The 27,551-nt window shown below is 39.1% G+C and overlaps 2 protein-coding genes across 3 annotated transcripts in view; one reads left to right on the top strand and one right to left on the bottom strand.

The window, feature by feature from the left end:
• Window positions 1-54: 54 nt before the first annotated feature.
• Window positions 55-27,551, bottom strand: part of LOC103509972 — a gene marked incomplete at its 3' end in the record, with an annotated part of 117,946 nt that continues 90,449 nt past the window's right edge. The window contains exons 6-17 of the mRNA XM_026824153.1: window positions 21,594-21,609; window positions 21,295-21,458; window positions 8,315-8,355; window positions 6,765-6,937; window positions 5,986-6,165; window positions 5,430-5,629; window positions 3,557-3,806; window positions 2,665-2,933; window positions 2,284-2,438; window positions 1,368-1,476; window positions 879-1,081; window positions 55-186 (exon numbers count right to left, since the gene is read on the bottom strand). Coding sequence (XP_026679954.1) covers window positions 55-186; window positions 879-1,081; window positions 1,368-1,476; window positions 2,284-2,438; window positions 2,665-2,933; window positions 3,557-3,806; window positions 5,430-5,629; window positions 5,986-6,165; window positions 6,765-6,937; window positions 8,315-8,355; window positions 21,295-21,458; window positions 21,594-21,609 — 1,892 coding nt within the window. The remainder of the gene's footprint in view (window positions 187-878; window positions 1,082-1,367; window positions 1,477-2,283; window positions 2,439-2,664; window positions 2,934-3,556; window positions 3,807-5,429; window positions 5,630-5,985; window positions 6,166-6,764; window positions 6,938-8,314; window positions 8,356-21,294; window positions 21,459-21,593; window positions 21,610-27,551) is intronic.
• LOC113467767 lies at window positions 6,935-9,959 on the top strand. Of its 2 annotated transcripts, none has more exons than XM_026824157.1 (2): window positions 6,935-7,008; window positions 9,381-9,959. In XM_026824157.1, exon 2 carries the CDS (start codon window positions 9,419-9,421, stop codon window positions 9,848-9,850), a length of 432 nt encoding a protein of 143 aa, XP_026679958.1. In that variant the 5' UTR covers window positions 6,935-7,008; window positions 9,381-9,418; the 3' UTR covers window positions 9,851-9,959. The 2 variants fall into 2 exon arrangements, with proteins under 2 accessions (XP_026679958.1, XP_026679957.1); XM_026824156.1 differs by lacking the exon at window positions 6,935-7,008 and adding an exon at window positions 8,759-9,320 and having other exon boundaries at window positions 9,483-9,959.

Here is a 27,551-nt window from a genome sequence, read left to right on the forward strand (position 1 = left end):
ATGAATGGTTGGGTGAATAGGTTACCTGTATTTGGAGTAAAGTGAATAAGTTACCTGTATTTGGAGTAAACATTATGTTTGAGTCCCAACCACTCCAGAACGCGAAGTTTGTTTTCCTTGACGAAGCTCTCAAACATGTCTATAGGATAATCAGTCTGCGTGCTCTGTGACACGCAATGTGCGTACCTGTGGGATAAATAATATGTTATGGTCTTTGCTCCAAGCTCACGTGACGTGATAGTAGTGTGTTTCTACCTTTAGTTTCATTAAAATCGAAGAGAAAACCCGCGCAGAAACGAAGATTGGACAACAGGGGCACAAGACAGAAAGGAATGGAAGAGTCTTTTTTCTGAAGGACTGGGCCTTAAGGCCTGTGAGAACCTCTACTACGCCACCTAGTTGTCAAAAGAATAACCACATCCCCACCCTACACCCTGGGGAGCGCAAATGCGGTTAAGGGGACAGAATGTTTCCATTAACAGACAACCGCCTAAAAATCTGTTGCTAAAGATAAGTTCCCCATTGTTAAACCAGTTCCATTGTTTTCCTTTAAAAGAGGGGAAATGAGCTTCAGAAGAGGGGAGATCGTCACCGATTCCAAACGGAATACACGCGTTGGCTTGGTTATCTTACCTCTCCTGATCCATACTCTCCCAGCAGAACATTTCAGGAGGATGTGAGGGGAGCGCAAATGCGGTTAAGGGGACAGAATGTTTCCATTAATAGACAACCGCCTTAAAATCTGTTGCTAAAGATAAGTTCGCCAGTTGTTAAACCAATTCCAATTTTTTCCTTTAAAAGAGGGGAAATGAGCTTCAGAAGAGGGGAGATCGTCAACGATTCCAAACGGAATACACGCGTTGGCTTGGTTATCTTACCTCTCCTGATCCATACTCTCCCAGCAGAACATTTCAGGAGGATGTGAAGAGCTCCGCTGCAGTAACGCCCTCTGCTGGGGACATTGGGTATTATGGGGTAGATTTGGATTAGAGTGAGCGGGCAGAGGGTAGGGGTACCGATTAGAAGCCACATTGGACGAGGTGGTGGCCAGCTCCTGGAGGGCTTGGATTGCGTTACGAACCTATGGGGGACAAGATGCAAAGTGGGTTAGGATCTCCCCAAGTCAAAAGGCAGTGGTTGGGCAGATGAATCAAGAGACAGTGGCTGATGTACCTACAAATAATCTGGAGTAAAGACACTCAGTCCTTGAACGGCTGTTTAGCGTGCTTACGCCGGCGTCGGTCGCTGGCTCCGTCTTTATCAAGTGGTTGATGATGGTCACATTCATAACTCTTTATCCAAACAAATCAATATTTTCATGTTTTTCCGCTTAGCCTCTAGCTCATTGAAATTTATTTAACTCTTACCTCTTGACTGAGTGTGGCCACATGATGGTGCAGAGAAGTCACCTGAGTGTCCAAACGATCAACGCTGGATTTCTTCTCCAGTTCACCTCGCCTGAACCTTTCAGCACCTCTGTGGAAATAAACATACATATATTACACAAGTACACACTACTGTGGAATTCACACAGTTCAATGCTCCTTCGGGAAACCTTAAGTTAATTGATCCTCAAATGCAATGACACAAGATGCAAAGTGGGTTAGGATTTCTCCAAGTTAAAAGGCAGTGGTTGGGCAGATGAATCAAGAGACAGTGGCTGATGTACCTACAAATAATCTGGAGTAAAGACACTCAGTCCTTGAACGGCTGTTTAGCGTGCTTACGCCGGCGTCGGTCGCTGGCTCCGTCTTTATCAAGTGGTTGATGATGGTCACATTCATAACTCTTTAACCAAACAAAGCAACATTTCCATGTTTTTCCGCTTAGCCCCTAGCTCATTGAAATTTATTCAACTCTTACCTCTTGACTGAGTGTGGCCACATGATGATGCAGAGAAGTCACCTGAGTGTCCAAACGATCAACGCTGGATTTCTTCTCCAGTTCACCTCGCCTGAACCTTTCTGCACCTCTGTGAAAATAAACATACACATATTACACAAGTACACACTACTGTGGAATTCACACAGTTCAATGCTCCTTCGGGAAACCTTAAGTTAATTGATCCTCAAATGCAATGACCAAAGTTCCTCTATGTGTTAACTAGCGCTTACAAGGCAGGCGCTCTACCTTCAAAGCTATCTAGGTTGGCGTTAAAATAGTCTTAAGCTGTATCATCCACACATAGTCGACGGCCGGAAATTTCAGACCGGTATACTCCTTGTTTAAAGTGATCCAGCAAGAAGTGGAAGAGAGAAGAAACCCTTATTGATAGATACTGACCTCATATTAATCTTAGTATGGCGGGGACTATTGGACATTGGAATGTGGAGGGGTGATCTAGATGGAGGCGAGAGAGGGGATGTCTCTCCCTCCCCCGCCTCATCATCCTCGTTAATAGAGGGGAGGGTGAGGGAGGGAAGACCAATATCTGACTCCTGAAACAAAGGTAAGAGGTAGAAACTTTTCGGTGAATACACAATTTCCTGTGACAATGATGCGAATGAGGTAGAAAGAAAAACAACTGTGCTAATGGGGTTGAACAATAAGAAGTTAAGAACTCATCCAATAAAGAAATTTCGTCCAATGCTTTGACTTTACTTGGGACATAGAATGGCCATTAATAAGACGTGTGTCACTGTTATAGCTGTGAGTTGTACTCACCTCTGCCTCATATCCCTCGCGTATATTATAGGTGAGATCATGCTGAATATCATGCGCAAACTCCTGCTGATACTCTGGATACAAGCGCAACACTTCCACCAGTCCCACCACATTGACACTCTTCAGATCACAATATGTAAGCGCCTTGACATCACATGAGGATTTCACTATAGGATCTACCCCAGTGCCAGCACCAGGTCCCACGGCCGAGCCTCCGTTCTTCTCACTCAGCCACATGGAAATATCACAGCCCACTAGATCACCTTTACCTGCAACATAGAAACAATATTCATACCTAAACATACTAAAATAGACCGGATAAATCCATAAATTGGAGACATTTAGTTTTCTAGTTTCTACAGCTAGCAGCGCGGCGGCAGTGTGCATGGGCGATATAGCACATTGAACCAGTTCCCATGAATCACTGAAATATGCAACGTTGCGCGTAGATCACATCCAGATGTATAACCAAGGAAACGTTCTGGACATCTTATCTGGATTTATAATCATCTTGGGAAATCGGAGGAACACCAGATGAGTCCGAGAATCCCCAAATCATCTGATTTGGGTCCCAACTCAAAAAATTGTCATCCGAGTTGCGTCCCCGGTACCTGAGATTGAACCCATATACTTGAGACCATAAAGTAAATAAATAAGTATATAACGAACAGGCTGACCAAAAATAACTGTACCTATACAGTATGCTCTAACTTCTGTCTTCTATAGGCCTATAGGAACAAACTTTGAACATGAACGCTTTTGCTATTATTTTTGTACTTGTCTTTTGTGTTTAACCTATCCCTATAATAACACTGGTCACTGCTCAAATAGTAAAAACTCGTTATTGCGTTTAACCTAACCCTAAAATAACGTAAAAATAGGTAATACTCACCCAAAATGGCCACCACCATGCCATTCTGCACCACCTCCATAGATCCATTACACAAGTAGTATATGGAACTCAGATGATCACCCTTGTGTATCAGATACTCTCCAGGGGCACAGAAGTTATTACGTATGTGTAGTGACAGGAGTTTGAGACAGCCTTGGGTAGCGGCCTCAAATATAGGCAGCTGGAGGATTTCCCGGTGTAGATGCATGGACACATCACCACGGAGCTCCTCGGGAAACTCTTTCAATGTCTGCAAGGGGAAAGTAACACAAAACGTGTGTTTTTCTTTCGGAAACGGAAACGATTTCCCCTCTTCAAGATGGCGGATATACATAGCTGAGAACAGACTATACCGAGCTACCACGTCAAAAGAGGAGAAATGAGCTTCAGAAAGTGTAAATCATCTCAGTTTAGGTACAAAATGCAACTTTGGGCATTTAATGAGCTCAGATACCTATTGTAACTGGGCGTCCAAAGGGTTTTACATCCCCTAATCCTTCCAACACTGGGATATAAGTATCAGGTAAGTATGATGCCTGTCTGATGGACATGGAAACCAAGTAGGTAGGTACTATGACAAATACAAATACCAATATTATTGGCCTGTCCGAAGGCATCCCACATCGGAACACGAACGATGTCCAAAGACATCCCTTGTGGTAGATCTTACCTCATGTACATCAATACCATGACTCAGAGACCACATGGTTTGGAAATAGTCCTGCATCCTCTGCTTCAACTCCTTGGGTATTATTATTGTTATTGGCACAAAGGATGTTAGAGTCAAAAAGAGATAAGAAATTTATGTTTACAGGGTGTTCCAGTCAAAGAGCCGAATTTGAATATCTCAGGCTGGAGACCTCTATATGTTTAGGTATGGCATAATGTCATCTTCATTCGGTCTTTGTCCATATGTGTCAACTTTATTCAAATTCCCAGTTTTCCCCCTAAATTGTGATTCTTCTTTGAATTCGACACTCATGATTTATTTCGGTAAATGATTGTGCATTGTGAGCTAGAATGTGTTATGCGAAATAATAAAAAAAAAGAGTATACAAGGTGACCAAAAGTCAAACAGCAGAAAGTGGATTGATTCAGCAAACCCTACTTTTTTTCCAACATTCCAACAAGAATACTGATTTTTCCTCATGGAATGTGGGTCCGTTGCTTTTTTAAACTCCTGTATACTCCTGTTTGGTTGCTTTATACAGAGTGTTTATATTTAGTCCGGGGACACCTGAATATTTTTTAATCGGAAGCTGAAATTTAGGGTAGTGTTTTATCTTTGAAATTTAGAGGTAGTGACATATTTTTCGTATGGTAGAGGTCAATGGATTGTAGGTACTCAGTTTTTATTCTGGTTTTTAAGGTCGAAATTGTCGTTTGTCGTTTGGTACAGTGACAGTTCTTAGAGAACATCGACATGACGACAGTCGGTTGGGCGGATCTAACATCAGCCTGGATGAAGTAGAAATTATTTATACAAAACGTGTGTTTCTCTTTCGGAAACGGTTTCCCCTCTTCAAGATGGCGAATATACATAGTTTAGAACAGGCTCTACCGAGCTACCACGTCAAACGAGGAGAAATGAGCTTCAGAAAGTGTAAATTGTCTCAGTTTAATAGGTACAAAATGCAACTTTGGGCATGGAAGGAGCTCATATACCTATTGTAACTGGGCGTCCAAAGGGTTTTACATCCCCTAATCCTTCCAACACTGGGATATAAGTATGATGCCTGTCTGATGGACACGGAAACTAAGTAGGTACTATGACAAATACCTATACTATTGGCCTGTCCGAAGGCATCCCACATCGGAACACGAACGATGTCCAAAGACATCCCTTGTGGTAGAATAGGACCCTACGTCTTACCTCATGTACATCAATACCATGACTCAGAGACCACATGGTTTGGAAATAGTCCTGCATCCTCTGCTTCAACTCCTTGGGTATTTGGTTCAACGTTAGGAACTCCTTCAGGTCTCTCCATTTGGTTTGATAGAGGGAGCGCCGGGAATACATGCGCTGGATGATAGCCGTCACGTTACCAAACACTACGGCATGCATCAGAGCTGAGGAATAAACATATTCACCATGAAAAAATATACTATCCAAGTATCCATAGCCAGCCTAGTTCGCTTCTAGAGTCTCATGTTGGGGTTTACCAACTCGGGATTGAAATGAAACGAGGATTTCCCTATACCTAATGCCCAGGTCAACCTCGGAATGAACTCAATCCTGAGACAATCCACAGTGGTAAAACTCGACCTTAGAGAGTAGCGCGCCTGCCTTTACTTGTAAAACTAATAGGTTTCGAGTTTGATTCTTGCCCGGGGTGAAGCTTTCTTCAAAATTCAACCCTAAATTCAATGGACACTTTGATGTGTACCCAAATATGTAGGTAGGTACCCAATGTAGTTTCACTTACCTCCAATGAGCATAGTACAGATGCTGAATATCTTCTCTGCACTCGTATTGGCTGATACGTTACCAAATCCTACACTGGTGAGACTAGAACACGTGAAGTATAAGGCTGTGATGTAGGATTCGCGATGAGAGATCTCGGACACATTCACCTTCAGTCTTTCGGCTAACGTGTGTATCCAACCTAGGTACATGGAATGGGGGAGTGGATGGATTAGGCATTAGGAAGACGAATAGAGGAAGTGAAATTATTTAACCTATTTTATGTTTTTATGACATTAAACATGGAAAAAACGAGATTTGAGGCATTACCCAGCTAATCCATTACTGAATTTAGAATTTACTGACATTATACTGTCCTAAAGCTGTGTCTAGTAGACAGTCACTGTCTAATACACATAGTAGATGGCCGTCGCTCGACTCGATCGATGGTGGATCGACGAGGCGAATCTATGTTGTCGAGGTCGTCATCGATCGAGTCGACGGCCGTGTACTAGTGTAGACACAGGTTTATAAGCTTGAGGACATATGTACATGAACTATGAACCTCTACTACATACATAGTTGGATGCCTTTTGGCCTTTTTTATATGAAAAAGGTAAAATGGAGGAACATGATACTGCCCAGCCCGAAAATTGCTCCGTCAGTAAAAAAAAAGGAGCCAAGTAAAAATGAAGGGGAAAAAGACCCCAAAAAACCACCCCGTCCCAAAGTTTTGCCTTTGCCGAGAAATGAATGGCTCATCCCTAAAGGGTATTCTGCTAAAAATAATAAGGTACTCACCCAGATCCCAGTCTTGTCGATACCGGTTCCGCTCATAGTCAGCTATGACAAACCAGAGGCACGCCAACCAATGAGCAACCAGTGTGAAACTCAACATGAGTAGCGTCAGAATAAGTGCCGAGTATTGTGAGTAGCGGTCCATCTTCTGTAACAACCTGGCTAGACGCAGCAGCAGTCACACAAATCATTTATTTTTGTTCAGTTTATTAATTTCGTAAAAGTGCATAAATAATTAAATACATAGGTAAATGAGGAGGTATTTGGAAAAGGTCCATTTTTAGAATCGGCTCTTTTTCCGAAGATCGCGTTTTAGAGATTTTGAGTCCATCATAATTATTATACAAAGGTGTTTTCAGTGTCTCGCTGACTTGCATTGATTAATCGGTCTAATATTTTTAATCTTACTGATATTCTTTTGTTTTTGTTATAGGCACCTAATATTATAAACCTTTGTTACATAAAAATGGAAAAAATTACAGCTTATCTCTTAATTTGGTTAGCCTTATGTTGTGTGTTTGTACGTTCCAATCGTGAAGAGTGGAGCATTTACCGATCATTGGAGGATTGTGAGAGTGGATGCGAAGAGTTTTGTACCTAATATTAAGTATAAACCTTTGTTACATAAAAATGGAAAAAATTACAGCTTATCTCTTAATTTGGTTAGCCCTATGTTGTGTGTTTGTACGTTCCAATCGTGAAGAGTGGAGCATTTACCGATCATTGGAGGATTGTGAGAGTGGATGCGAAGAGTTTTGCTATGAAGAACAAAGACACTCGAAATGTATCCGATTAAATTTTTTGGAATATCAATGTAAATGTACGAGTCAAATACATGAAATAGATTATATAGATACCTCTACTAATGAATTTGATTCTCATGAAAAACCGCACGGATCCCCTTTCAGACTTTACGATACACGTAAACAATGTAAGAAAGGATGTAAAAAGCTTTGTTCCCGGCGATCAAAGAAGTGGAAATGTTGGAAGAACCATTCTGAATTTGAATGTTACTGTACGAATAGAATAAGACCTACTGCTCGAACTTTCATGGGAGAGAGTGAATCTGAAGGGGAAGATTTTTAAACACCTTCACTCCCCAAGTCTCCACTGTGCGATCCACAACCAGATTGATAGACTTCCACCTAGCTGACAAATATGACTGCCAACACTTAACTGTTCTTGGTATACTTACCCATACCCAGTATCTATCTACCCCATTTGAAGAAAATCTGAGAAACACCACAACACTTTCCTTACCCTATATTGGATTTTTCGTCATAAAAAGCAGTCTCAAAATGGTCCTTTATCTAAAGACCTCCTCCTACATATAAATAGAAATATCAACATTATAAGAAACAGATTAAATTAAGATACCTACAATAGTGTTTTATCAGTTGTAACAGACACCACATTAGATCACATCGATTGTTCGGCCTTTAATTTATTATTATTTTTTTAAATCTTACCGATATTCTTTTGTTTTTATAGATCTTGTATTTATAAACTTTTCTGTCCGTAAAAATGGAAAAAATTACAGCTTATCTCTTGATTTGGTTAGCCTTATGTTGTGTGTTGGGATATGCATATCCCCCTTACCACGTGCCTGATTCCTCGGAGAAGCAAGAACTTTACAGTTCATTGGAATATTGTGAGAGTGGATGCAAAGACTTCTGCTATGATGAACGAAGACACTGGAAATGTACCCGATTATATTTTTTGGGATATGAATGTAAATGTACGAGTCAAATAAAAGATTTCGTAGAGACTACTACTAGTGAGTCTAAAGAATATTGGTAATATTGAATCCCATGAATCACCGCACGAATAGAATAAGAACCACTACTCGAACTACCATGGGAGAGAATGAAGATGAAGACTATGAAGAGGCAGATTTTTAACACCAAGCAGTACTCTGCACTCTGCGATCCACAACCCAACCAGATTTCCACCTAGCTGACAAACATGACTCCCAAGAGTCCCAAGACTTAAAACTACCATGGGAGAGAATGAAGATGAAGACTATGAAGAGGCCAAGCAGTACTCTGCACTCTGCGATCCACAACCCAACCAGATTTCCACCTAGCTGACAAACATGACTCCCAAGAGTCCCAAGACTTAACTGTTCTTGTTATAACTACTTACCCAGTATCTACCTACCTATTTGAAGAAAATCTGAGAAACATCACAACACTTTCCTTAAACTATATTGGATTTTTCGTCATAAAAAGTGGTCTCAAAATGGACTTTTCCGAAAATGGTCCTTTATACCTTTATCTAAAGACCTCCTCATACATATAAAAAAATATCAATATTATAAGAAACAGATTAAATTAAGATACAATGGTGTTTTTATCAGTTGTTACAGACACCATTAGATATCGATTGTTCGGTCTTTAGTTTTTTTTTTAAATCTTACCGATATTCTATTTTTTGTTTTGTTTTTCGTTATTATAGATAATATCTTGTAATTATAAACTTTTTTGTTCGTAAAAATGGAAAAACTCCCAACTTATCTCTTGTGTTGGTCAGTTTTGTGCTATGTGTCTGTGCAAGCATCTCTTGCATCCCTAAATCTTACCGATATTCTATTTTTTGTTTTGTTTTTTGTTATTATAGATAATATCTTGTCATTATAAACTTTTCTGTTCGTAAAAATGGAAAAACTCCCAACTTATCTCTTGTGTTGGTCAGTTTTGTGCTATGTGTCTGTGCAAGCATCTCTTGCATCCCTGTTCTCGTTTGATTACGATGAGGATGATTTGATTGACATACCGGATCAACCTAAACTGTACCGCACACTTGATGACTGCTTTAAAGGATGCCCCGAGTATTGTTTCTTGAAAGGAAAAATCGCCAAATGTCACAAACGCCAGTTTACATTTGAATGTGTTTGTAGGAATGAGAAAAAGACGACAACTACTACCACTACCACTACCACTACTCGGACTACTACTCGGCCTAGAACTCATCACACTACTCACCGGATGTCTATTCTGAATGAACAATCAAAGTTGTTCTTTAAACTTTCTGGAGTCACAGACAATGACAGTGATGAAAAGGACGAAATACAAGTGCTTACCATTTGAATTCAAATGGAAAATCTGTTGTCTCACTTGAAAATCTGAAAATTTTGAATCAGAGGACTGTAGAATAGATTGAGCTACATATTTAATTATCCCAGAATATCTCACATAGCCTTGTTGCTTAGAGTGCAAATAAATAAAATTATCTCAGAACTCAGAATATATTGGTTCCAATATCTTAGAATAGATTGAGCTACATTTAAGTATCCCAGAATATCTCACATAGCCTTGTTGCTTAGAGTGCAAATAAATAAAATTATCTCAGAACTCAGAATATATTGGTTCCAATATCAAAAAGTAGGGTTTGCTGAATCAATCCACTTTCTGCTGTTTGACTTTTGGTCACCTTGTATACTCTTTTTTTTTATTATTTCTTGCCATGTAAAAGGTCCTGGCTTTGAATCCCACTATCGACAAAGAGTTTGCACTCGTCCGTCTTTCGATTTTAAATATTTCAACGGGTTACTTTGGTTACTTTCTGGTGTTTTCGTGTTGACTTAGCACCTAAATATCGCCATCTGATGAGAGACATACCTACTACAAATATCTAAGCATGCTACGACACAGACCACAAGCGTCTATTGTAGTAATCTCCTTGTTCACGGTTTCAGTTAACAGGTGAGCTGACGAGGAAACACGTGGACTCGTTTGCAGATCAGTTGGAGAACATTTCAAATCAAATCCTACCTTGTTTCCTCAAATAAACACATGGATCATACTTAGACTGAACAAAGTTTAGTTCCTTCAAGAAACTATCGAGTTCCAAGTTCCAAATCAAAGATCTCGCCACGGTATCAAGATTGGAAACTCTGACCACTAGAATCAAACGAGTTAGTGTCACTCATCTGCAACCTCTGGAGAAGATGAAGGTAATGGGTTAATGACGAACGGTAAGAATAAAGCTAATAGCGCATAGGAGCGTAAATGTTATGTTCTTATGTAGTACGTAAATAAACACATACGAGTAGGTTTGTAATTTGGAAGTTGTTTCTTTTCAAATTTTCACAATTATTGGCCAGCCTAGTTACCTTAGTTGGTAGCGCGTCTACTTTGTAAGCACTAGGTTGTGGGTTCGATTCCTGCCTGGCGCGGATTTTCTTCTGAACGGATAATATTCGTTCTCGGAACTGATTGCTTTCTCCTATCCTGTCTTCCTTCTCTCTTCTATTTCGGGAAGACAAGACCTTAGCAGTTACAGTTCCTTTATCAAATCTCTCTAAAAAAAATCCCTGTCTTCTTGGTTCACAGGAAAACCTTATCTTTCAAATGACCGCTCTCGAACTCTCCACAGTGCCTCTCCTGCGTCAACTCAACCAAAGCATCTCTCACTTGAAAACCATCCAGTACTTTGTACAGGAGCACGCTACGAGCATAGCCGGAGACCAAACCCGACAGTTCTTATCCAACATCAGCGATCATATAGCCGAGTATCGCAAGCACATTAGCACCGCGATAAAAACCTCCGTGGGGAAATGTCACCAAGTATTTATTGACGTTCGCGAAACGACTTGTGTCCTATGTACGTTGGGGTTCAACATGCTCAATATGTTCTGGCTATGTATGTTCCTAGCGGTTGTGACACTGTATGTATGTGCGTTTGTGTCTAACAGACTGGTGGTGTGCTTGAAGAAACAAGTGCTGAGTAACTTTAATATAAACAATGGTCATGTGATACATGCTGGGGATGGAAGTGGATGGAACACGCCGCGAATATCTGAAGAGAGAAGCAACTGGTGAATGGCATGATGAAGACACATTGGGAACTATGGCAAAAGTATAGCGGCAATAGCATGCTGAATGTACCTCAAGTCAGGGCCTTATCCAGGAGGATGTTTTCAGAGTCCAAACAGTAATGCTAAAGGGACACGATGCTCCAAATTATGGGAGTCTGGCCTACAGGAGAAAAATGAAGCTCGAGGGGGAGAGGGTTAAATACGACCCTGCCTCGAGTCAACATGTTTGGTATACCTGAACGAGTGACAAAGGAGTTGATTGAAATTGGGAAGGAATGAAGGGCCTCTCTAACAGATGGTTCATAAAGTTGTGATCCATGCGACGCGAAGTCGAATGCACCAAGTTCTGACGATTCACCAAGGAACATCCTGTTTGGGTGCTATGGTCATTGATGTCACAGGCACCCTGTGACATCAACGTTGAATGCATTAGGTAACTCCCAACAGATCACTGAAGCTAAGTAACATTGTGCGTGGTTTATATCCGGATGGGTGACCGTCACATGCCGCGGACGATTGAACGTTCTGTGTGATTGGTGTAGTTCGATGCTCACCATCGACAGAAACTTTGCATTCGTATTTTGTTTGCAATATTTCAACTGGTTCTGATTACTTTCTGTTGACCCAGCACCTGAATGGGAAGTATTGTGTCTCTTTTATCGCTCATCTGATGAGGGACTTATTACCGAATGGGAATGCATGAGTCTGATCAATGTAGCTTGTAGCAGTTGTTTCACTGAGGAAAAAAAAAAATGAATGTATTGTACGTATCTCTACCTATAAGTATTTATTCGCCTCAGTAGATGATTTTTTAATTATTTATTTATTTTATTTTTTTTTTATTTTTTTTTTTTTTTTTTTTTAGGAAAACAAGATGGTTTTGATTTGTAAATATAAAATATGGATCTGTATTTTATTTATTTACAATAATATTTTGCTGTTTTTATTTACACAAGACAAAATCATGGTAGAAGGCTTTTATACCTGCATTATAAAGAGGGCGTAACGTAAGCATAAATACATAAACCTTTTTGGGTTAAAATGGCTTTTCTAATGGGGAATGTTATTTATTTATTAATAATCTGTTGGAAAGTGGCAAACTTCATGAAATGACATCAAGACAAACATGGTCAGGTCGACATTGAAATTTCGATGTTCTCTAAAACCATACAAACGAAAATTCCGATTGATCAAATCGAGTATAAAATAAACTTAGTACAATCGATAGAGCTCGATAGAACGTCGAAATTCCTTGGGATGGACTGACGTGGGTACATCTCACTTAGACTGCTGATGTCCATCAGGCATAAGGAACTTCTTCTTCTTCTTTCAAATTACCTATCTGAAAATACCTAGATACATACCAATAATTACTGTGAACAATATCATACATGAGGGAGAGAAAAAATCCATCTCCATATGATCCATTGTATTTATTATATTTTAATAAAATAAAGCAGGATTTATTCAATTCAATTCTTCTTCTTCTTCTTCTTCTTCTTCTTCTTCTTCTTCTTCTTCTTCTTCTTCTTCTTCTTCTTTTTCTTCTTCTTCTTCTTCCTTCTTCTTCTTCTTCTTCTTCTTCTTCTTCTTCTTCTTCTTCTTCTAGGTAGGTACTGATGAAAATTTGTAATGAAACTAGGTATAATCAGGGATGATATTGGAACCAATATATTCTGAGTTCTGAGATAATTTTATTTATTTGCACTCTAAGCAACAAGGCTATGTGAGATATTCTGGGATAATTAAATATGGCAATTTGTACAAGAGAGAAACAGTCAGACTGAAAGTATATTGTGGAATGATGGTACTACACTACAACTGGCTGAAATTCATTTTCCAACAGGTTCAGGAAACTGTAGTCCCCATAGAGCTCAACCATTCCAATGTCCATGAATTCCTTGAGGCGTAAACACTGTCCCCGAATTTCATCAAAACCGGACAAACTGTTCAAGAGTTATAGCGGAACAAACAATACACTGGAACAAACAATATACTGGAACAAACAATACTAGAACAAACAATACTAGAACAAACAATACTGGAACAAACAATACTCGAACAAACAATACTGGACAAATTAAAAGGAAATCGTAGGGTTAAAAATTAAAAATCAAAAAGGCCTGATACAACACAATATCTGTCAGTTATAGGTCTCCAGTACGCTTATTTTCCTTTCTCAATTTTCATAGTGGTAGTGGTGGAAATAGGAAAATGGAACATTGCCCCACCATTATCAACTAAACATTGCGAAAGGAAATGCAATGTCTTTTAAGCTGTGTTTAAGTCGGAATCAATGATTGTTGTGTGTATACTCCTCAGGCTGCACCCTTCTCATTCTGCTCCTCTGGATTGTCCTCATCATCGGAGTATGCTACTCCTGTTGTGCCGACAGCTACACTGCCTCCTCCATTCTCACCTTCTTCATGATACTGCTCAGCCTGTGCTCTCCCATCCTATGGTCTGCTCTCTACATGGTGTTCACTCTAGCAGGACACATTGACCTCGTCCTATGTACACCCCTCACGTCAGGACCAGAGTATAGGGTGCTGAGCAAGTTTGTGGACGAGAGTTCCAATGGCAACTATTTCCTGTCCAGCTACGTGTACAACAACAAGAGCTTCAATGTCCCCGTCAGAGATGTCCTCAAGTAGGTCCTTTTCCTTTCAACTTAACTAAACGTAACTTATTGTTAGTTGCTAGTAAAAATTATATAGGTCTGTGTGCTAAGCTAAGTTAGGAATAAAGCTTCATTCAACTACAATAACCAAGCAAAATGGGCTTAACTCCAATGGATTAGAAACAAGCCAATCGAGTACCCATCACATACTTAGCTCACACCAGCATACTCAATATACTCATATTGATGAGGAAAAGAGATTGAATAAATCCTTTGAAGGACCGATTTTGACGAATATAGACCACTTTTCATATTTCATGATACCCTTCTTCTTCCCTTGATTTTTATCCAGTGATTGTGCCCGGAACAAGCCCGTGTATGAGGTGGCTAGGTCTGTGTGCTAAGCTAAGTTAGGAATAGCTAAGCTAAGTTCATTCAACTACAATAACCAAGCAAAATGGGCTTAACTCCAATAGATTAGAAACAAGCCAATCGAGTACCCATCACATACCTAGCTCACACCAGCATACTCAATATACTCATATTGATGAGGAAAAGAGATATGAATAAATCCTTGGAAGGACCAGTTTTGACGAATATCGACCACTTTTCATATTTCATGATACCCTTCTTCTTCCCTTGATTTTTATCCAGTGATTGTGCCCGGAACAAGCCCGTGTATGAGGTGGTCAACTTGAACACAATACTAAATGTAGACAGACTTGCTGAACAATCCAAATGGACCAAACTCAACCTCATCCTGAATGAATTCCAAGTGAACATTTCCAATCTGCAGATCTCTACACCTCATCTGAACAACCAGCTGGTTCATATCTCCGTGAATCTTAACATCGACTTCAGTCAGCAAACATTTCCAATCTGCAGATCTCTACACCTCATCTGAACAACCAGCTGGTTCATATCTCCGTGAATCTTAACATCGACTTCAGTCAGCATCGGGATGTGGTAAGTTCTCGTATATTTCTTGCTTGCCATGTAAAAGGTCCTGGGTTCGAATCTCACTATCGACAAAGAGTTTGCACTCGTCCGTCTTTCGATTTTAAATATTTCAACGGGTTACTTTGGTTACTTTCTGGTTTTTTCGTGTTGACCTAGCACCTAAATATCGCTATCTGATGAGAGACATACTACAAATATCTAAGCATGCTACGACACAGACCACAAGCGTCTATTGTAGTAATCTCTTTGTTCACGGTTTCAGTTAACAGGTGAGCTGACGAGGAAACACGTGGACTCGTTTGCAGATCAGTTGGAGAACATTTCAAATCAGATCAAAGATCTCGCCACGGTATCAAGATTGGAAACTCTGACCACTAGAATCAAACGAGTTAGTGTCACTCATCTGCAACCTCTGGAGAGTACAAACACACAACATAAGGCTAACCAAATCAAGAGATAAGCTGTGATTTTTTCCATTTTTACGGACAGAAAAGTTTATAAATACAAGATCTATAACAACAAAACAAAAGAATATCGGTAAGATTTAAAAAAATAATAATAAATTAAAGCCCGAACAATCGATGTGATCTAATGGTGTCTGTTACAACTGATAAAACACTATTGTAGGTATCTTAATTTAATCTGTTTCTTATCATGTTGATATTTCTATTTATATGTAGGAGGAGGTCTTTAGATAAAGGACCATTTTGAGACCGCTTTTTATGACGAAAAATCCAATATAGGGTAAGGAAAGTGTTGTGGTGTTTCTCAGATTTTCTTCAAATAGGTAGATAGATACTGGGTAAGTATAACAAGAACAGTTAATTGTTGGCAGTCATATTTGTCAGCTAGGTGGAAGTCTATCAATCTGGTTGTGGATCGCACAGTGGAGACTAGGGGAGTGAAGGTGTTAAAAATCTCCCCCTTCAGATTCACTCTCTCCCATGAAAGTTCGAGCAGTAGGTCTTATTCTATTCGTACAGTAACATTCAAATTCAGAATGGTTCTTCCAACATTTCCACTTCTTTGATCGCCGGGAACAAAGCTTTTTACATCCTTTCTTACATTGTTTACGTGTATCGTAAAGTCTGAAAGGGGATCCGTGCGGTTTTTCATGAGAATCAAATTCATTAGTAGAGGTATCTATATAATCTATTTCATGTATTTGACTCGTACATTTACATTGATATTCCAAAAAATTTAATCGGATACATTTCGAGTGTCTTTGTTCTTCATAGCAAAACTCTTCGCATCCACTCTCACAATCCTCCAATGATCGGTAAATGCTCCACTCTTCACGATTGGAACGTACAAACACACAACATAAGGCTAACCAAATTAAGAGATAAGCTGTAATTTTTTCCATTTTTATGTAACAAAGGTTTATAATATTAGGTGCCTATAACAAAAACAAAAGAATATCAGTAAGATTAAAAATATTAGACCGATTAATCAATGCAAGTCAGCGAGACACTGAAAACACCTTTGTATAATAATTATGATGGACTCAAAATCTCTAAAACGCGATCTTCGGAAAAAGAGCCGATTCTAAAAATGGACCTTTTCCAAATACCTCCTCATTTACCTATGTATTTAATTATTTATGCACTTTTACGAAATTAATAAACTGAACAAAAATAAATGATTTGTGTGACTGCCTTGTAGGATTAATTGAAAATGGTGAAATCACCCATCCCTACTTACTAATGTTATCTGGTGCTTTCCATAATAATGATTATTGTTATTGGCTCAAAGGATGATAGAGTCAAAAAGAGATAAGAAATTTATGTTTACAGGGTGTTCCAGTCAAAGAGCCGAATTTGAATATCTCAGGCTGGAGACCTCTATATGTTTAGGTATGGCATAATGTCATCTTCATTCGGTCTTTGTCCATATGTGTCAACTTTATTCAAATTCCCAGTTTTCCCCCTAAATTGTGATTCTTCTTTGAATTCGACACTCATGATTTATTTCGGTAAATGATTGTGCATTGTGAGCTAGAATGTGTTATGCGAAATAATAAAAAAAAAGAGTATACAAGGTGACCAAAAGTCAAACAGCAGAAAGTGGATTGATTCAGCAAACCCTACTTTTTTTCCAACAAGAATACTGATTTTTCCTCATGGAATGTGGGTCCGTTGCTTTTTTAAACTCCTGTATACTCCTGTTTGGTTGCTTTATACAGAGTGTTTATATTTAGTCCGGGGACACCTGAATATTTTTTAATCGGAAGCTGAAATTTAGGGTAGTGTTTTATCTTTGAAATTTAGAGGTAGTGACATATTTTTCGTATGGTAGAGGTCAATGGATTGTAGGTACTCAGTTTTTATTCTGGTTTTTAAGGTCGAAATTGTCGTTTGTCGTTTGGTACAGTGACAGTTCTTAGAGAACATCGACATGACGACAGTCGGTTGGGCGGATCTAACATCAGCCTGGATGAAGTAGAAATTATTTACAATGAAAAATGTAGCTACACTTACATTCGCTCCCAACTTACTAACGTAGATCACAGAAAGAAAGCGCGTCTAAAAAAAAAAAAAAAAAGTGAAATAGAGGTGCCTATAATAAAAACACTTGCACGATTTTTCAATAGTTAATCCCCTAATAAAATTTGATTTATGAACAACAATAACTGTACAGAAAGAGAAAGGATAAAACCTCAGAAACATAATTATTTTCTTAACAGAACAACAGATATATACAGGTATGTCTAACTTAATTGAAGGTACATTGTTATAATTATTATTTGGATGAAGTGGTTTGCTTGGGTTCAAGTTTATAGGTTCATGTTCAAGTGCCTGAGTCAGTCCAGTTAGCTTGGAAAGTAGCGCGTCTGCTTTGTAAGCGCTAGGTCGCGGGTTTCGCTCCCGCCTAGGGCGGATTTTATCATAAACACATGGAGTTCGTTCTTGGAACAGCTGGCTTTCTCCTATCCTGTCTTCCTTCTCTCTTGGATTTCAGGAGGATAAGACCTCAACAATTACTGTTCCCTCTATCAATCTTCTTCAAAGAAGTGTTCAAACAATCTCAGGAGTTACTCTTTAACATGAACCTGCAGACCGGAGTTGGACTGTCAAAGTTGAAGTAGTATTAAACTAGAGCTACGGCTAAATGAGATCAGAATGTAGGAAGTTGAAAGACAAGAGAGTCTAGTCTGATGTGTGAAAGGCAACACCTTGTATTCACTCCCATCTTATTACTAGCTGTCTCCATGACTCTGGGGATATTTTAACGAGGAAGAAGAATTGCTGAGACCTGCTGGAGTACTCTTCATCGTGACATCGTTAGCGCTATACCTGAAAACGTAAAGAGCAAGTTTATGTAAGAAGGTACCTTGTATTCACTCCCATCTTATTACTAGCTGTCTCCATGACTCTGGGGATATTTTAACGAGGAAGAGGAATTGCTGAGACCTGCTGGAGTACTCTTCATCGTGACATCGTTAGCGCTATACCTGAAAACGTAAAGAGCAAGTTTATGTAAGAAGGCATATTAACATGGGTCCTTTATTGCGACTGTCCAAAGAGTTTCGTCAAATCGTTCTATAGGCTTTAGCAAGTTATCAAAATATTGTAACAAATACTCGGATGGACAAACAAGCTTTCGAATTCACCGAGGTTAAGCAACGTTCTGCTTGGGTGCTATCGAGACCGGTGACTCTGAAAAAACACGTGATGGTATCTGTTTCGGAGTGCCACTCAACCTCGTGCCAATAGAAGCTGGTTGATATCCCGGCAGAAAAGCGAGGCATAGGAAGCTTATTTGTCCTCAGGACTGCCTTTCGAAGCCCCCCTCCTCAAAAATTATAAACTAAAAACGTAAATGTATACATGAATGGTTGGGTGAATAGGTTACCTGTATTTGGAGTAAACATTATGTTTGAGTCCCAACCACTCCAGAACGCGAAGTTTGTTTTCCTTGACGAAGCTCTCAAACATTTTTGGAGTGCCACTCAACCTCGTGCCAAAGAAGTTGGTTGATATCCCGGCAGAAAAGCGAGGCACAAGAAGCTTATTTGCCCTCAGGACTGCCTCTCGAAGCCCCCCCTCCTCAAAAATTATAAACTAAAAACGTAAATGTATAAATGAATGGTTGGGTGAATAGGTTACCTGTATTTGGAGTAAAGTGAATAAGTTACCTGTATTTGGAGTAAACATTATGTTTGAGTCCCAACCACTCCAGAACGCGAAGTTTGTTTTCCTTGACGAAGCTCTCAAACATGTCTATAGGATAATCAGTCTGCGTGCTCTGTGACACGCAATGTGCGTACCTGTGGGATAAATAAAATGTTATGGTCTTTGCTCCAAGCTCACGTGATGTGATAGTAGTGTGTCTCTAACTTTAGTTTCATCAAAATCAAAGAGAAAACTCGCACAGAAACGAAGATTGGACAACAGGGGCACAAGACAGAAAGGAATGGAAGAGTCTTTTTTCTGAAGGACTGGGCCTTAAGGCCTGTGAGAACCTCTACTACGCCACCTAGTTGTCAAAAGAATAACCACATCCCCACCCTACACCCTGGGGAGCGCAAATGCGGTTAAGGGGACAGAATGTTTCCATTAACAGACAACCGCCTAAAAATCTGTTGCTAAAGATAAGTTCCCCATTGTTAAACCAGTTCCATTGTTTTCCTTTAAAAGAGGGGAAATGAGCTTCAGAAGAGGGGAGATCGTCACCGATTCCAAACGGAATACACGCGTTGGCTTGGTTATCTTACCTCTCCTGATCCATACTCTCCCAGCAGAACATTTCAGGAGGATGTGAAGAGCTCCGCTGCAGTAACGCCCTCTGCTGGGGACATTGGGTATTATGGGGTAGATTTGGATTAGAGTGAGCGGGCAGAGGGTAGGGGTACCGATTAGAAGCCACATTGGACGAGGTGGTGGCCAGCTCCTGGAGGGCTTGGATTGCGTTACGAACCTATGGGGGACAAGATGCAAAGTGGGTTAGGATCTCCCCAAGTCAAAAGGCAGTGGTTGGGCAGATGAATCAAGAGACAGTGGCTGATGTACCTACAAATAATCTGGAGTAAAGACACTCAGTCCTTGAACGTTACGGTCAGGGGAATGAAGATCAAGTAGTGCTATGTCCACACATAGACGTCAGCCGTCTTTCAATGTCGACTGAACCGTCCACACTGCCTCGACAACCTAGTTCACCTCGTCGATCGACAGCCGTCCACTACCTATGTGTGGACACAGCTCTATACAGGGTGTCCCGCGAACGACTGTACAACGCTTGAGGGTTGATCCAGGACCTAAAGGCTACCAGAAAAAGCTATCTCGACAAATCCGATTTCCAACAGGGGCAGAGTTATGAAAGATTTTCTGTTCTTCAACATTTTTCATACCTTGTCCCCTTAAAACGCGCTTATCGCTTGAACCAATAGAGATAATAAAAAACTGATTACACCATTGAAAAGAACACATAATTTACTAAAAGAAAAGATTCCCTGTTTTGGTAAAACCCTCCCTCAGAGGCTTGGGAAAAATATTTTTTTTTGTAATATCTCTTTAGAAACTACCTTTTTTTCAATTCGATTTTTCTTCAAGTTCCACTGAAACCCATTGAATTTCTCCTGATAGAAAAGTACCCCTTTTTGTCCTCTTTAATTCCATTATCTTGAATTTTCTGAGAAATTATTATTTACGGAGATAGGTATCAACGATACAAAGGGAGAATCCGTCAATTTCCCACGTTACTATGAATCCTTCATAACTCCGCCCCTGTTAAAAATCGGATCTGTCCAGATAGGTTTTTCTGGTAGCTCTTTAGGTCCTGCATCAACCCTCAAGCGTTGTACAGTCGTTCGCGGGACACCCTGTATACCAACTTGGATTTGGTTAACAAAACACCGAAATTCTGACTTGACCGGATCAGCTTAGGTAAGTCATAGGGTATCTAGGTACATAATGTAGATACATACATACTTACCTATAACTCATATAGGTAGATAGGTTAGACGCAAGAATTATCAGAAAAGTCTGCTCCCATTGGGATCTTGAACCCAGAACCTCGGAATCAAAAGATCTAAACTTTGAAAAAAAAAAAAAAAAAATAGAAAAAAAACGTCAGTTGGGTGGGTAGGCCAATCTCGGGTATCGAACCCAGTACCTCCTACTGTTGGGACTTACATCATAACTGTACACATCAGATGCATAGAGTAGATCAAATGGGAGGGCTGCCAGTAGATCCACTATGAACCAAGACTTGAGATAGTTGACAGCAATGCTTTTAGAACTTGATACCACCTCGCCCTTCTTACTCACATAGGTAGTACGGAAGTTGAGAGCAATGTCTGAAACAGAGGAGAAACCATTTTTTTTTTCCTTTTTGGTCCGGAAAAAATCGTGCCGTGTGTAGTGGGAGAACACTCTGATTAAAAAATTACATTGCCTTCAGGATATTCGGGAAAAAATCGGATGAAACTCACAATAAGTGGGAGCGGGCTGTTAGAAGGAAGGTGAGATTTGATACAGGGAATTGTAACTGCTGAGGTCTTATTTTCCCAAAAGCGAAGAAAGAAGGAAGACAGGACAGGAGAAAGCCAGCCGTTCCGATAAAAAATCTTATCTGTTTAGGAGAAAGTTCGTCTCGCGTGGGAATCGAAACCGCGACCAAGGGCTTACAGGGCAGGCATGCTACCCTACAAGCTAACTAGGCTGGCTTGACAACAATTTTACTTTTATTAGACTCGATTGGTCTGTGTCGTAGCATGCCTATCCTGTAAAGGGATGTCCCTCATCAGATGGGCAATCGCAAGCTGCTGGTTTTTCACGGCCCCACTATCATGTAGATAAGTCTGGGTGAGGTTAATGCGAAGAGGCGGGTAGTTTGTCACCAAATGGAGGGTAACATACCGTCACTAAAAAGCTAAAGTTACGTTTGAATTCCTATCAAGCAAAAAGAAGGTTTTTCGGTAATACCTAGGTAGGTGCGAGCTACCTAAACCACAACATTACAGCTAGGTAGGTAACTCCGCATAGCTGAAAACCAAATTTCCTTTGAAATTTCAAACACCCGCCACTCAAGTAATGAGAAAGGGGATTTTCAGAAAATCAATACAAGACATGCGCGTCTTTTCAACCCTCCTCTGCCTTTCCAAAAAGACCCTCTTCTCATTTTCCTTTCACCCCCTTTTTAGCTTTTGAACGGGAAACCAGGAGATGGGATGAAAAATCATTGCACTCAGTTTACTTCAACAAGTTGAAGGGGCAACATCAAGGTTTGTTTTTGTTTACAATTATGACGTCATGTCGCCCTGTACACTTTGATGCGATGGCCAATGTAAATTCTCAAAGTTCAACTTCCAAGCTCCCTAGGGATGCCCAGGTGATTGTGAATATGTTCCAGGAAGCTGGAATAAAGAACTACGACCCCAGGTGTGTCCAGCAAATGTTGGAATTCGTTAACAGTAAGTAGAAGTGATTTTATGGCCATTTATTTGAAACCTAACCTCAAAATCGGTTTCGGTGAAACAACTAAAAAAGTCGAATTTTACCCTTTATCCGCTAGTTTTTCTTTTAAAATGGTTAACATAATCCGAATGAACTTTTTATCAACCCTAGGAAATGATTCCCAGCAAGAAAACCTACCTTTAACAAGAGATAAAGTCTAAAACGTAGTTTGTAAGTTTTGTTGTAGAGTTTCACTTAACCAGGATCCTATGAATAAACTGTATTTTCATAACTCTTATCCAGCGTTTATGAATAAACACTTTATTTGGATCACTCTCCTATCTCAGGCTATGTTTATTTCACTAAATATTTCTTATTTTTTATATATACAAATCTTTTTCCTTCCCAGATTACACCACAACAATACTGGAAGATAGCAGAGTTTACGCCAATCATGCGAGGTTTGTTTTTGTTTACAATTATGACGTCATGTCGCCCTGTAGACTTTGAAGCGATGGCCAATGTAAATTCTCAAAGTTCAACTTCCAAGCTCCCTAGGGATGCGCAGGTGATTGTGAATATGTTCCAGGAAGCTGGAATAAAGAACTACGACCCCAGATGTGTCCAGCAAATGTTGGAATTCGTTAACAGTAAGTAGAAGTGATTTTATGGTGATTTATTTGAAACCTAACCTCAAAATCGGTTTCGGTGAAACAACTAAAAAAGTCGAATTTCACCCTTTTTTCGCTAGTTTTTCCTTTAAAATGGTTAACATAATTAGAATGAACTTTTAATCAACCCTAAGAAGTGATTCCCAGCAAGAAAACCTAGCTTTAACAAGAGATAAAGCCTAGAACGTAGTTTGTAATTTTTGTTGTAGAGTTTCACTTAACCAGGATCCTATGAATAAACTGTATTTTCATAATTCTTATCCGGCGTTTATGAATAAACACTTTATTTGGATCATTCTCTTATCTCAGGCTATGTTTGTTTCACAAAATATTTCTTATTTTTTATACATACAAATCTTTTTCCTTCCCAGATTACACCACAACAATACTGGAAGATAGCAGAGTTTACGCCAATCATGCCAAGAAGAAAACAGTAGATGTTGAAGATATTAAGCTTGCGATTACAAATCAGTTGAGTGGTTCCTTTGCAAAACCTCCTCCTAGAGAAGTAAGTGAGATTTATTGCGTAGAATCATAGATAATTTGATGAGTGGCTTTTTGTTGGTGAAAAAAGCCATCAAGCTTTATTTTAATGCTATGGAACTTTGAGAAAACAAAATTAGGTGCCTAATGAAAAATTCAACACCTATTATGAAGGAAGTGCATTTTCCTTGCCTTAATTAAGGAATGCAACAAGACCTAACAATAAAAACTTGTTACAGCACAGCAAACAGATTAGAAATTGATTAAATTTATTTTTATGAAAAAATAGGTGTCGGAACTCACAGCATAATTTAAAGGCCAAAAGAGCTTTTTTTATTAACCCAATTTATTTCGTACTTTCAGGTGTTACTTCAACTTGCTGCGGAAAGGAATGCTGTACCTCTACCAGCTGTGAAACCTCACTGTGGCATTCGTCTACCTGAACCATATCAAATGCTTTGTTAAAGTCTACAAAAGCTATGTATAATTTCTTGTTATATTCGGTAAGTATATACCTACTGGTATAGGTATCTAGGTACATTATAGTTAGGTAGGTACACACACAATAGATAGGGAGGTACTTACAGGAATATCGAGTATTATTTAGTGGCATGACTTTGATGTATCCGTTCTCATTGTACTCCATCCCCTCATTCCTCTATTAAACCTATCTATTGTATACCTATTCCACCTATCTATGTATAAGTAAATAGCCATGAGTACATAGGTACTTTTCTTTACCTATTCCATGTACATATGTACTCACGATCCTTCCTGACCAACCTCAGTGGTGTAGTGGTTGACGCGGTGGACTTCGGATCTAGAGTCTGGTGGTTTGAGTCCAAGTTGAAGCAAAAATTTCGGCGGGGTATCGTAATCGAGGAACGATTTCTATGACAGTTGAAATTTCTTTACTCTTCTATCTCTCTTTTACTTCCTCTTTTAGGATCTGTACCTATTTTTTTCTTCTTTCTTCTCTCTCTCTCTCGCTCTCCCTCTCTCTCTCGCTCTCTCTCTCTCTCTCTTTTCTCTTCCTCATTCTCTCGCTCTCCCTCTCTCTCTCGCTCTCTCGTTCAAATATGCACCTATTTTCTTTCTCAAGTTTTCGGGATAAAAGTTTTCGCCCTCTTTCAAAACTCTTCTCTCTCTCTCTCTCTCTCACTCACTCCACTTCTCTATACCTATTTCATTTCTTTTCTAAAACTTTTCGTTACGTCTTCTCTGTGTATAACCTATTTTATCTTTATTTCTTTCTCTCTCTCCCTCTCCTCTCCCGCATCTCTCTGTCTCTCCCTCTTTCCCTCCCTTTCTCCCTCCCTCTCTCTCTCTCTCTCTCTTTCCCTCCCTTTCTCCCTCTCTCTATCTCTCTCTCCCTCTTTCCCTCTCTCTCTCTCCCTCTTTCCCTCCCTTTCTCCCTCTATCTCTCTCTCTCCCTATTTCCCTCCCTTTCTCCCTCTCTCCCTCTTTCCCTCCCTTTCTCCCTCTCTCTATCTCTCTCTCCCTCCCTCTTTCCCTCTTACATTTACGTATTAGAACGTTGGTTTCTAGTTCAAGCAGGGTGGTTAGGGTTAGAAAGGTTGTAGGCAATAGGAGTAGATAAGTTCTTTAGATCAAGGATTAATAAAAGTGATAAATATAAATCATGAGAATGTCACATGAAGAAAGTAGTTCCTATTTTTTAGGTATGACCTAATCTTTTTTTTTTTTTTTTTTACTTAATGCCTATTGCAACTAATATTTTTTTCACTTTCCCATACATAGGTAATATAGAGATATCACCTAAATTTTTAATTCTTACTTAATTTCGCCAATAATTAAGTACTCCTCTTTCCCTCTCTCTCCCTCTTTCCCTCCCTTTCTCCCTCTCTCCCTCTCTCTCTCTCTCCCTCCCTCTTTCCCTCCCTTTCTCCCTCTTTCTATCTCCCTCTATCTCTCTCTCTCCCTCCCTCTTTCCCTCTTACATTTACGTATTAGAACGTTGGTTTCTAGTTCAAGCAGGGTGGTTAGGGTTAGAAAGGTGGCAAAACTCAAGGTAACTATTCAAATACTTACTTACAATACCTATAATATGATATAATCAAGTACAATATAAAGACAGGTGTAAAATCCAAGTAAAAACATTGAAATAGAAAGTAAAAGATATTTTAGTTTCTTAGGTTCTTTTAATAACTCAACCAAATTTGGAAAGATTTCTTCAGTGATTAAATTATGACTATTTGAGTACCTATCCTAATTTTATGATTTACCTATGAAGATTCTGTGAGGGCAAAATGTGTACAGTGAAACATAAAACAAAATTGTAAAAAAGGTAAATGTTTTCATTTTCCCTTTTGATTTTTAGTTATTTTCTAAGTAAGTACTGTGTGGGTATATATTTAATCTAGGGTCCAATAGTCTTACATACTGGGCTCTGCACACGGTAATCTTGTTAGAAAAGTCCCCATTAGCAAAACTCAAGGTAACTATTCAAATAACACCACATTATGCAGAAAACAATACCTATAATATGATATAAGGAATTACAATGTAAAGACAGGTGTAATATCCATGTAAAAAACATAGTAAAAGATATTTTAGTTTCTTAGGTTCTTTTAATAACTCAACCAAATTTGGAAAGATTTCTTCAGTGATTACCTAAATTATTACTATTTGAGTACCTATCCTAATTTTATGATTTACCTATGAAGATTCTGTGATGGCAAAATGTGTACAGTGAAATATAAAACAAAATTGTAAAAAAAAGCTAAATGTTTTCATTTTCCCTTTTGATTTTTAGTTATTTTCTAAGTAAATACTGTGTGGGTATATATTTAATCTAGGGTCCAATAGTCTTACATACTGGGCTCTGCACACGGTAATCTTGTTAGAAAAGTCCCCATTTCAATGTAATGAGGTACCTATTCTTAATCCAACTTTATAATATTTACATTTTGTTTTTCAGAGTAAGGGAAGTGGACAGGCTGGAGCCATGGGTTCAAATGCCCACAACAAAGCTCCTCTCACCAAAGGAGCTATGAAGACAGTACCTCAGGCCAGAAATCAGAATGCACAGTCCAATGTACAAGTCAGTAGTGCTAATGCTATGGGAGGTATGGCAAGCTATACTATGAACTCGGGAGTCTCTGGGATGTCTAATCCAGGTACTTGCTATTTTACTTTTCATGTCTACTTACAAGATAGGAATATAGGCAATAGAAGTAGATAAGTTCTTTAGATCAAGGATTAATAAAAGTGATAAATATAAATGGTGAGAATGTCACACAAAGAAAGTAGTTCCTATTTTTTAGGTATGATCTAACCTTTTTTTTTACTTAATGCCTATTGCAACTAATACCTATTTTTTTCACTTTCCCATACATAGGTAATATAGAGATATCACCTAAATTTTTAATTCTTACTTAATTTCGCCAATAATTAAGTACTGATAGTAATTTATGTTTGTCTACCTACTTTCAGGCCATCAAGTGAAAGAAGAAAACACTTCAACTGGGTCAAACTTCGTCCAATCTATGGATACATTGTAAATATACTATGGAGATCATTTATGAATAAGCTGTAACACACAGTAGGTACATAAATACATTGTAAATAAATACTGTCAAACTTTCTCGACTTGGCGGGCGGAGTGCTACCGCGTTGGTAAATACTGCCATACTGGTATGACCCAATGGCAAAATATAACTGACTGGAAAATGCTTTAAAACACTGACCATGTATAAACCGGAAAAGGTGAAGAAAAAGAAAACTGGTTTTTACTATCTTTTACATTATGTAAGTATAGGGAGCCTATACAGTGTAATGATATGAAAAAGTACCTTTTGGAATATAGTTAAGTTTCAA

This window comes from Diaphorina citri, unplaced genomic scaffold, assembly GCF_000475195.1.
Source record: "Diaphorina citri unplaced genomic scaffold, Diaci psyllid genome assembly version 1.1 scaffold547, whole genome shotgun sequence".
Lineage (NCBI taxonomy): Eukaryota > Metazoa > Arthropoda > Insecta > Hemiptera > Psyllidae > Diaphorina > Diaphorina citri.